The sequence below is a fragment of the Colossoma macropomum genome, unplaced genomic scaffold, assembly GCF_904425465.1.
Source record: "Colossoma macropomum unplaced genomic scaffold, Colossoma_macropomum, whole genome shotgun sequence".
Classification (NCBI taxonomy): domain Eukaryota; kingdom Metazoa; phylum Chordata; class Actinopteri; order Characiformes; family Serrasalmidae; genus Colossoma; species Colossoma macropomum.
In genome coordinates this window covers 313201-325338 of record NW_023496020.1, presented here as the reverse complement: position 1 = coordinate 325338, position 12138 = coordinate 313201, and the positions used below count along the sequence as shown (strand labels likewise).

The following is a 12138-nucleotide window of genomic DNA, read 5'->3' as shown; positions in this document are numbered from 1 at the left end:
TCAGAAGATGCAAGTGTGAAATCTTTCATTTAAAAAATCTTTCAGTTAGTTTTCAATATTCTTTTTGAAAAATTAGGTGTTATGCTGTATTTCTACATTTGTCAAATCTATAAATGAGTGCGTTTACATGCACTTAACAGTCCAATAACTGCAGAAAATCAGATTGTGAGTAATTGGTTCAGTGTGTTTGCATGCTCCTGGATAATCAGATAATAAGGGAAACTCCAGGTCTACATGAGTCAGACAGTAATCAGATTTCTGCTTTACAACCAGCCAATAAACTCACAGAAGATGTGACATAATGTAACGCAGGGTTTGCAAATCAGAGACACGTGGATAAAAGTTAATCCGGAAGATTTATTCTGACGGGAGTAAACAGGGTTAACACCAGACCAGGTCAATGACCAGAACAAGAAGACAAAATACAGGGGCATAGGCGAAAGCGAAGTTGAAAAAACAGGCGAGGGTCATAACCAGAAATAGCACATAAACCAAACCAAAACAAAGCCAAGACAGAGACGAGAATCGAAAACGAAAACAAAAAAACAAGCGAGGTGAAACACAGAGTAGTAATCAGAAAAACAAACGACTTGGTATGCACAGACTAAGTAAGGGCAATACTTCGTAAATACGAGTTTCAAACAGACCAATATATATATACACAGAGTAGAACAGGTGATGGTGATTAGTATTCAGGTGACTGATCTGCTGGTTGGTTTGTGATTGGCCGGAATAGTCTCGTGACTGACTGAAGGATTCTGGGAAGTGGAGTCCTAAGAGGTCTGAGAGTCTGAATGAGAACCAGGAAGCGGGCCACACCTCCGGAGCTGGCGCGGCGCTGGGTCAAGGCTCCACTCACGGAACGTCCTGTCTGACGGCCCAAGGAGGAACTGACTGGGCGACCTCTGGGACGCGGTGCCGGACGGTCCGGATGGCGCTGGTGAAACTCCTCCACCAACCCCGGGTCCAAGACATCCCTGGCAGGAACCCAGCTCCTCTCCTCAGGTCCGTAGCCCTCCCAGTCAACCAGGTACTGGAGAACACCTCCTCTCCTCCGGGAATCCAGCAGCCTGCGCACAGCGTAGACCGGAGAGCCCTCGACCTCGACTGGAGGGGGCGGCCGAACGTCGGGCGAAGCCTCATCCAGCGGACCAGAGATCACTGGCTTTAGAAGGGAAACATGGAATGAATTACATATTCGGTATTGCCATGGTAACTCAAGCTGATAAGTAACCTCATTGACTTGTTTAATAACTCTGAATGGACCAATGTATTTCAGAAACAGTTTTTTTACTACCCTCTGAGAACCCGAAGTCCCTGGTCAAAAGCCACACTCGATCCCCCGGGGAATATACTGGGGTTTCCCCACGGCGACGATCGGCCTGACGTTTCTGATGGCGCAGTGCTCTCTCAATATGCTGGTGAGTTTGTTCCCAGACTTGTTCACTACGGTCTATCCAATCGTTGACTGCGGGAACATCAGAAGGAAGGGCTTACCAGGGTGACAAAGGAGGCTGATAACCGTAGATGCACTGAAAGGGGGTGAGACCTGTAGAGGAACTGATGAGAGTTTTGCGCAATTTCTGCCCAAGGTAAGTAACGTGCCCAGTCTGATTGGTTGTCGTGACTATACAGTCTCAGAAACTTCTCCTCAACTCCTGATTAACTCTCTCGCATTGACCATTCGATTGTGGGTGGTAACCTGATGTTAAGCTGATAGATACACCCAGTCTTTCAAAAAAAGCTGACCAAACATGGGAGGTAAACTGAGGACCACGCTCAGACACAATATCTTCAGGGATGCCAAAAAGATGAAACACACATTGACATAATGCCTCGGCTGTTTGGAAAGCATTAGGAATACCTGGGAATGGAATGAATCTGACTCCTTTAGAAAAACGGTCTACGACAGTAAGAACAGTAGTGTATTCCTCCGATCTGGATAAATCAGTAACAAAGTCTATTGCTAACATGTTCTCCCACCAATACCGGTTTGATATGAGTTGTTGAGTGCGAGTCACCCCAGGGTGTCCTGACGAAAGGGATGAATGAGCCCAGGTAATAATGGGCTCGGAATTGGCCAGGTACATATTTCTTGTTTGGAGGACATTGTTCAGGAACATCAACAGTCGCTAAGGCCTGATCTATCTCCTCATCTACCGCCCAATGGATGGGGGGCTATGATTATTTCAGGAGGCAAGACATTTTCTAGGGTAGCATTCATCTGATTCTCCTCATTAAAAGCCCTGGACAAAGCATCTGCCTTGGTATTACGAGTGCCGGGTCTATATGTGATAGAGAATTGGAACCTATTGAAAAAGAGGGACCAACGTGCCTGGTGGGGGTTGAGTCTTTCAGCTGACCGAAGGTATTCTAAATTTTGTGATCAGTTAGCACGAGAAAAGGATGTTCAGCACCCTCTAACCAATGACGCCATTCTTCAAAAGCAAGCTTCATAGCTAGAAGTTCCCTATCACCAATTCCATAGTTGCGCTCAGTTGGGGTGAGTTTATGTGAGTACAACGCCACTGGGTGTAACTTAGGTGGTGAGCCCACACGCTGAGAAAGAACAGCTCCTACCCCTACATCAGAGGCATCAACCTCAACCACAAAGGGCTGGGTAGGATCAGGGTGTTTTAAAACAGGAGCAGACGTGAAGGCAGACTTTAACAAGTTAAAAGCTTTCTCAGCTTGGGGGTTCCAGGCTAGCTTTTTGGCGTTGCCCTTCAGAAGGGCTGTTAAGGGTGCTGCAATAGAACTATACCCTCAAATAAATCTGCGGTAAAAGTTGGCGAAGCCAAGAAAACGCTGTAAACCCCTAATAGAAATGGGGACAGGCCAGTTCAGTACTGCGTCTACTTTAGTCATCCATGGTGACTCCCTCGGAACTGATTATGTATCCTAGAAAGGATGTGGACTGCAAATGGAATTCACATTTCTCCCCTTTTACAAACAATTGATTAGCTAGTAACCGGGCCAAGACCTGACGGACATGACCAATGTGTGTGGAAAGATCTGGGGAGTAAATGAAGATATTGTCAATGTAGGCGATGACAAATTTGCTTAACATGTCTCTTAGTACATCACTAATAAGGGCTTGGAACACGGAAGGTGTGTTGGAAAGGCCAAAAGGCATAACTAAGTATTCGTAGTACCCCCTGGTGGTGATAAATGCAGTCTTCCATTCATCTCCCTCTTTGATTCTGACAAGATTGTAGGCACTGCGTAAATCTAGCTTGGAAAAAATAGTGGCACCTCCGAGCTGTTCCAAGGCTACAGGAACAAGTGGCAACGGATAAGGGTAAGACTTGGTAATAAGATTAAGATTGTGCATAGACTATCGAGGACTTAGTCCTCCGTCCATCTTCACAAAAAAAGAAACCCCGCTGCTGCAGGTGAAGTGGAAGGACGGATGAACCCCTGAGACAAGGCCTCCTAAATATACTCCTCCATAGCTCTATCCTCCTCCTGAGTTAGGGGGTAGACCCAAGATTTAAGGGGAAAAGCACCCTCAATGAGTTCGATAGCACAGTCATATGCACGGTGAGGAGGAAGTTCAGTGGACTTGTGCTTGCTAAAAACTGCTTTCAGGTCATCATAATCAGGGGGAATGATTAATGGTTGGTCAGAAATGGGACTTTAAATGGATGTGGAGTTCAAATTCAGACTGGGAAGTTCTAGACATTGTTTGTGACAAAAGGGGGACCAGCTACGGATCTCTCGTTCGGACCAGGAAATGTTTGGGTTGTGTTTGTGCAGCCAGGGCAAACCTAAAATTACTGAATAGGCTGAAGTGTTCAATACAAAAAAAAGCTGATTTCCTCTCTGTGGAGAGCACTGGTGTACATAGTGACAGGTCTTGTGAGTGTATCGATGACACCCTCTCCAACTGGGTCTCCATCCACCGCTGATAATCGTAGAGATGCTTGAAGGGTCTCAACAGGAAGCTGAAGTTGTTCTACAAGGGATCGGTGGATGAAGTTTCCTTCTGCTCCAGAGTCGATTAGGGCTGAAAAAACAAACAGAATTGAGGCAGCACAAAGTCACAGGCAGTTGAAACGACTTCGTAACCAACCCCCTTGTGGGAGCACTCACCACATTAGCGCGTGGAGTATTCTCCACGCGCTTTCCAGGGGTCGGCGCCCGAGGTCTATGCGGACGCGCCCGACAGTCACATAAAACGTGACCAGCAACGCCACAATACATGCACAGGCCTCTCTGTAATCTTCGAAGCCGCTCCTCCTGTAACAGAGGAGTGGAATCACACCTCATGGGTTCGGCCTGAACTGGATCCTGGCTGGAAACGCTGGAGACACTGGCAGGTGAAGCATGGGTAGCGGAACTCCCTCGGTGGTGAGCCACGGCTGAAGGACGTGAGGAAGTTCTTTAGGATCTCAGCTGATGGGATTTGAACGGATTTGAATTTCTTAACGAACTGATCATGTGTCTGATTGCGCCTGTGGCCAGATTGCAGTGACCCATTCTAGGGCTCGTCCAGTAAGACGTGAAATCAAAAATGAAATAGAGGTGTCTGAACTCGGAGCCGAGTTACTATCGAACACTGTAGCAGAAATCCGCGACACTGGTCTGGCGAACCATCAAACCTTTCGAGCTTACTAACAGGGAAAACACTAGTTGGAGTTGGTAGAGAAACAACAGGGCTAGGATTAGTTGCACTAGATCCGCTAGCATTGATGCTCTGCAGCTGAGAGGTGATCTCCTTTAGGCTATTCGCTATGGATGCTAACTGCTGTTGTTGCTCACTCTGCTGTTATGTGTGGGAGCCGACAGAGTGAGTAAGAGACTCAAATAACTGATTACGCTGATTTAAAATAGCACCCTGGTTACTCACAGCCGAGATGATCTCCTTTATATCCGCTCCTTATATATCTGCATGTTGGCGAAGTATTCTGTAACGCAGGGTTTGCAAATCAGACCACGCGGATAAAAGTTAATCCGGAAGATTTATTCTGACGGGAGTAAACAGGGTTAACACCAGACCAGGCCAATAACCAGAACAAGCAGACAAAATACAGGGGCATAGGCGAAAGCGAAGTCGAAAAAACAGGCGAGGGTCGTAACCAGAAATAGCACATAAACCAAAACAACAAAGCCAAGACAGAGACGAGAATCGAAATCGAAAACGAAAAAACAAGCGAGGTCAAACGCGGAGTAGCAATCAGAAAAACAAACGACTTGGTATGCACAGACTAAGTAAGGGCAATACTTCGCAAATACGAGTTTCAAACAGACCGGTATATATACAGAGTAGAACAGGTGATGGTGATTAGTATTCAGGTGACTGTGATCTGTTGGGAGGTTTGTGATTGGCCGGAATAGTCTCGTGACTGACTGAAGGATTCTGGGAAGTGGAGTCCTTAGAGGTCTGAGAGTCCGAATGAGAACCAGGAAGCGTGACACATAAACGTAACGTAAGTCTCAAACTTCATGCCGATTCTTTTTTTTTAAACATCACGCCACTTTACCTAAAACATGTATATAGGTGATCTAGAAGATGAAGAATATTTAAGATCAGATTACTGAGAAATCTGATTACTGAGCTAAAATTCAGCTGTCTTCAGATTTCTTAATCAGATTTCTAGATCGGAGTATGGTGTGTAAATGACCATTTGAATAATCAGATAACTGTAGAAATCAGTTGAGTGCATCTATTGAGTGCATGTAAGCACACTTTCCAAAAGGGATGTTTGATAAAATGGAATAAAACACAGTTTTTTACCACCTCATTTCCAAAAAAGTTGGGATACTGGGCGAAGTGTAAATAAAAACAAAATGCAATGATGTGCATATTGTTTAAATCCTATATTTAATTGAAAATTATACAAAGACAACATATCAAATGTTGAAACTTAGAAATTTTATTGTTTTTTTTTAAATGTATGCCCATTTTGAATTTGATGCCAACAACACGTTCCAAAAAAAGTTGGGACAGGGGCAACAAAAGGCTGGTACAGTTGTGTAATGCTAAAAAACACCAGGCGGTTCAGTGGCAACAGATCAGTAACATGACTGGGTATAAAAAAATATCCTAGAGAGGCTGAATCTTTCAAAAGTAACGATGAGGAGGGGTTCACCACTTTGTGAATGAGCAAATAGTGCAACAATTCAAGAACAACGCTTCTAAACATAAAATAGCAAAGAACTTTTGCTTTTCATCATCTGCAGTACGTACATAATATTAAAAGATTCAGAAAAAAAGATTCAGAGAATCTGGAGAAATCTCTATATGCAAGGGTCAAGGCCAAAAAAAACAGTATTTGCTGGCCATGATCTTTGGGCCCTCAGATGGCACTGCATTAAAAACAGACATGATTCTGTAGTGGAAACCAATGCATGGGCTCAGGATCACTTCTGAAAACCACTGTCTGTGAAAACAGTTCGGGACTGCATCCACAAATGCAAGTTAAAACTCTAAAACGCAAAGAAGAAACCATACATAAACAGGATCCAGAAATGCTGCCACCTTCTCTGGGCCCAAGCTCATTTAAAATGGACTGAGGGAAAGCAGAGAAGTGTCCTGGCATCACGTTCAAAATGGGCATACATTTAAAAAAAAACAATAAAATTTCTCAGTTTCAAAAATTTCTCAGTTTGCTGTCTTTGTAGTATTTTCCTTTAAAAATATGGTTTACATTATTTGCATATCATTGCATTCTATTTTTACTTACGTTCTGCCCAGCCTCCCAACTGTTTTGGAAATGGGGTTGTAAAGGAAATTCATTTTTTGACAGATTTTTAAGATGAAAATAGACTCAAACATGAAATCAGACAGAAAAGACTGAATAAAACTGGAAATAAAATACTATTAAATATCTGTGTAATAGAAAAGGTTGTCATATGTTCTGATTATTATGATTATGATGATTATGATGATGTAAGGGAGTGCGAGGTGTGCAGGTACTCTTTACTGTCGAGCGCTGATCAGTTCTGTTTTCTCCCACAGTGTTGAGGATCTCACTGACAGCAGCTTTATTTACAGCCTCGTAAATTACAGCTGGATTTACACTCATGTTTACAGCTGGATTGTTTTGCGGTCTCAGGGGCGGCACTGCACTCCGGCCTCGTTAGAGAGTTAAACAGTACATTAAACAGTACAGCTGTTTAATGACCATAATAATCAGCCTGCAGTGGATTCACTGGAGACTCAGACTCTCAAGTGGGCTTCAATGGGGGATGGGGGGGGACGGGGCAACACTTACAGCAGCCTCTGCTGTCCCCTAGTGGCCAAATGTGGAAATACAGGCCTGAACCCAGCTTTATTAACTGAAATTAATTACACTCCAACTCCAGACTGTCAGAGGTGATTCAGCTTAATGAGAGTAATTTCCATTTTTCTGTTATTGATTATTTTCAGGCTGGCTTGTTTTCATATATCTGATGTCTCCTAAATGGCAACTTTACACATTTAAAATAGATGGTTCTTCAAAGGGCTCTTTAAGTAATGGTTCTATGTAGCACCAAAATAGTAATTCTATTCACATTGTAACAATAGCAGAACCCTTTATGGGTGATATACAGACCATTTTAAAAAAGTTTCTGTACAGAATCATATACAACACATTCTCCATTATTGTAAAGAACCATTTCACCATGCAAAGAACCATTTAAGTATGAATGGTTCTACATATAACTCATGGTTCTAAGAATAATCATTGCCTTTACTAAAAAAACATCTTTATTAAATGTGTATAAGAGAAGACACACAACTTCAGCGTAACTTTGGAGCATTTCTATTGGTCCATTCATCATAAAAATATAACACATTGTAAAGAGCAACTTGAAATGTAAAATTCCGGACAGACAATAAAAAAGGCAATTTGTTCTGATGTACATAAGTATGGTTTTCAGTGTACTTTTTAAATGCTAACACTGATACTCAAATTCTGCTCTAATATATTAATAAAGTGTTCTACTCTTTCTTCAGTTCTGTTTTAGTCATTAACATTCAGTTATTAATTCTTTTTTTAGGGTAAATTTCATTCTGTTGGCTCAGCTCATGTTGTCAGACCTTGTTAGAAGAGAAGAGGACGGAGGGAGATTTTGCAATGAGGCAATGTTTCAAACATTTGACACAGTAGATCAAATAATTTTATCAGTTGATCAAGTTAAAGATCATGTGTTTCAGTATGCTGACCATAAACTAGGTCATAACCAACAAATCCTACACAGGTGCATCATGTAAAGAAGATTACATAATTATAAGGTGTGGGGTACTCAGGGGTGTGTTCTGGGACCCATATTCTTTTTACTGTACATTCATGATTTAATTTAGTTTGTGCATGTTATGTGTTCAGATGCTGAAGATTCACTCAGTAGGCCTCAGTAGCAGTAATGCTAACCAATCAGGACTCAGTAGCAGTAATGCTAACCAATCAGCACTTAGCAGTAATACTAACTAATCAGCACTCAGTAGCAGCAATGCTAACCAATCAGCACTTAGCAGTAATACTAACTAATCAGCACTCAGTAGCAGCAATGCTAACCAATCAGCACTTAGTAGCAGTAATGCTAACCGTAGCATGGCATGCGCTACCCGGGCCTCAAGGAGGATGCTGGAGGCAGGAAAAACGTTTGCAGCAGTCATTTCACTTTTATTCATTAATAAACAAAGCAAACAAAAACAGAACCTACACTAAGCTGTAAGCTTTTCAGTGTCTTTTCAGTCATTTTCTTCACACAAGCTTTTCAGCTCTTCACTCAGTCTCTTCTGCTGCTGCTCATACCTCCCTCTCTCCCTCTGTTCCCTCTCTGCTCTTTTTTAAAAGGCACTCATGCTGCCAGCTAGATCAGCATCAGCTGGCTCTCATTAAGGGGCAGCGTGAGCACCTGAGCCTAGAGGGAAGGAGAGCTCGTTGCTCCGCCTCCTCGTCACCGCCCCCGCCTGCAGCTCGTCCGCCCGGATCGAACATGAGGCCAATTAATGTGGCCTCGCTGCGGGACCGGAGGCGGCGCCCAGGAGGCGGGGCTCAGGACCCCCCCCCCACTCGCAGTGTTCCTCTCCGGGCCATTCTCGTCGGGGTTCGTCCCCACTCTGAGCCTGTGGGCTCTCGCGGCCGCCATCACACACTTTTCTGGGCTGTACCGTTACGATTCTGAGCGCTCAGCCCTGTCAAAAGTTTGCATGTAAGGAAATGAGACACAAACTTGTGTGAGTTAATCTAAATGAACGCATCACAAACATCATAAGTAAAGCTTAAATCTGCCCTTTCACTTTCAAGGTCACAAACTGTAACACATTTACAATTCAGACTTTACAATTAAGGAATAGATTTCAGGGCACACAATTGTGATTCTGATAGCTGTGCAGCAATTTTGACAAAAGTGTGCATGTCGCAAACTGAAACGCAAACTTGTACAAGTTGATCTGAATGAAGGAAAAGTATAAAATGTAGGCAAAAGAGCCCAATATTACTCAGTTGACTCACTTTTTCTATCTGCACTTTAATATATTTAGTTTTAATTTTCATTTTGCTGCAAATGTGAAATTTTCCAAAAATGGTGGAAAACAAAGCTGTTGGAGCAGAGCTTGTTTTAAAATGTAAGTTGTTCGTGTTGTTCGAATTTGTCTTTGTTACCTTATAAAGTGTAAAATGACTGATTAGTTAAAGCATTCGTTCATATTAAGAAGTATTTGTATATATGTAGTTTATTGTACTACATAAGAACATCTCCTCTATTTTTTGTGAAGAGATGAAAAAGCAACAAACACAATGCAACGAGCTTAACTTTCTCTCACCCTTTCCCCAGAGCTGACTTCCCTCACGAGTTTCACGCCGCTCTGGCATGCAGCCTTGCTATGACTGTTCTATTTGTGTGACCAATAGGCTACTAAGGAGGAGTCTTAATAGGACAGTCCTACCGAGGACCCACCCTACCTTGGCTGTAGCCTAGACTTTGGAATGCAGCTTATGTGATACTAATGCCTCTAACTTTAATCCAACACACAGAGTAACACTCCGTGACCTCATGATCAACATGCCACACACACTCAACACACCACATACTACACAAATACACTCTACAAACAGACCACACCACACACTACACACTATACACACTCAACACACCACACACTCCAAACGCACTCTACCCACCACACAAACTCTACACACCACACACACTGCACATCACACCACACACACACACCCTGAGCAACCACCTGGGATACCCTAGCAACTGCCTAGCAACATCTTAGCAACCACATGGAATGCCATATCAACCACCTTAGACACCATAGCAACCACCCAAGATACTATAGCAGCTACTTAGCAACACCTTAGCAACCACCTTAGACAGCATAACAACTGCCTAGCAACATCTTAGCAATCACCACAGACACCATAGCAACCACCTATCAACACTTTAGCTACCACTGATATACCAATGCAACCACCTAGCAACATCTTAGCAACCACCTAGCAACTCCTTAGCAACAAGCTGAGACACCATAACAACCACATAGCAACACCTTATCAACCAACAAGGACAACATGGCAACTGCCTAGCAACGCCTTCACAACCACCCTAGACACCACAGCAACTACCTAGCTACACCTTAGCGTCCAGCTCAGACAGCATAGCAACTGCCTAGCAACACCTTAGCAACCACCTCAGACACAATACCACCTAGCTAAACCTTTAAAACTACCTGAGATAGCATAGCAAGCACCTAGCAACACTTAGCAATCATCTGGGGTACCATAGCAACTGCGTATCACCACCATTGGAACCACCTTAGACACCAAAACAACCACTTAGCAACTGCCTAGCAAATTCTAAGCAACACTTTAGCAACTGCCAACAGCCTCCACCGTTTTAACTGGCTTTAACCATTTTTGTAATCTTCTTGTTATTATTAGTCTACAGTCAAATTTTCTAAACTTTTCTTGACCAACAGTTTTGTTATGTACAACCACTATATTTTGTACAACATTTGTCTTATATGGGAATAGTGCGTTTGTGCTTTTTGGACAAATCTGTTTTACAGTTATCAGAAAATGATCATTCAAAGACTAATTTTTTCCCAGAGGAAATGAATGGCAGAATGTTCAGAATATTCTGTCTAACTGCCACACGTGATGCACATCTCTCAGTAACAAAATTCTGAGACAGTAGCAAAACAGTAATAACAAAAGTAAAACAGTAATAACAGAAAAAGTAATAAAACAGTTATAACAAATAAAACAGTATCAACACTGACAACAGCAATACTACACACTCAACACACCACACACATACATACACTCACCACACACAAACACATACATAACACACACTATACAACACACCACACACCAAACACACACATACCAAAGTGATGCCACAATGCACAACTCTCACAAAGACATTCATACACAGTACACACAGACTCTCACAATTACTTTACACACCACACACACACTCACTCACGCTACACACCACACATACACTCTACATACAACATACGCTCTACACAACACACACACACACTCCACACACTTTACACACTCTTAACATGCACACTCTACACACCACACCTGCTCTACACATACTCGACACACCACACACGCTCTACACACTACACACACTCAACACACCACACCAGCTCTACACACTACACACTATCCACACCACACACACTCCAAACACATTCTACACAACATGTAAACTCTGCGTACCACATACTCCATACGCACCCTCCACACACCCTGAGAAACCACCTGGAATACCCTAGCAATCCTCTAACAACACCTTAGCAACCACATGGAATGCCATAGCAACCACCTAGCAACACCTTGGCAACCACCTGGGACACCATAGCAACCGCCTAGCAATTAATCTCAGTGTTACTGAGCTCTGCTAAAGCCTGAGTAGACTGATAAATAAATGTGATCAGTTATTATTCTCACTGTTACTGAGCTCTGCTAAAGCCTAAGTAGACTGATAAATCAATGTGAAGAGTCAGTTATTAATCTCAGTGTTACTGAGCTCTGCTAAAGCCTGAGTAGACTGATAAATCAATGTGAAGAGTCAGTTATTAATCTTAGTGTCACTGAGCTCTGCTAAAGCCTGAGTAGACTGATAAATCAATGTGATCAGTTATTAATCTCAGTGTCACTGAGCTCTGCTAAAGCCTAA

At 42.9% G+C, this 12138-nt stretch overlaps 1 protein-coding gene across 1 annotated transcript; it reads right to left on the bottom strand.

Annotated features, from left to right (window-relative positions):
• Positions 1-337: 337 nt before the first annotated feature.
• On the bottom strand, positions 338-5042 carry LOC118803968. The gene is made up of 5 exons (XM_036564539.1): positions 5035-5042; positions 4127-4242; positions 3839-4009; positions 1298-1492; positions 338-1161 (listed from the first exon to the last, which is right to left on the bottom strand). The coding sequence occupies exons 1-5, from the start codon at positions 5040-5042 to the stop codon at positions 686-688; spliced, it is 966 nt and encodes a 321-aa protein (XP_036420432.1). The 3' UTR covers positions 338-685.
• Between the last annotated feature and the right edge of the window lie 7096 nt (positions 5043-12138).

Bases quoted from the DNA above. Each gene is read 5' to 3' on its own strand.
- LOC118803968 (XM_036564539.1), bottom strand. The intron at 4,010-4,126 runs GCGCGTGGAGAA...TTGTTTTTTCAG, and splicing joins CGGGCGCCGACCCCTGGAAA to CCCTAATCGACTCTGGAGCA. The intron at 1,162-1,297 runs GTAGTAAAAAAA...TTCTAAAGCCAG, and splicing joins GGACTTCGGGTTCTCAGAGG to TGATCTCTGGTCCGCTGGAT.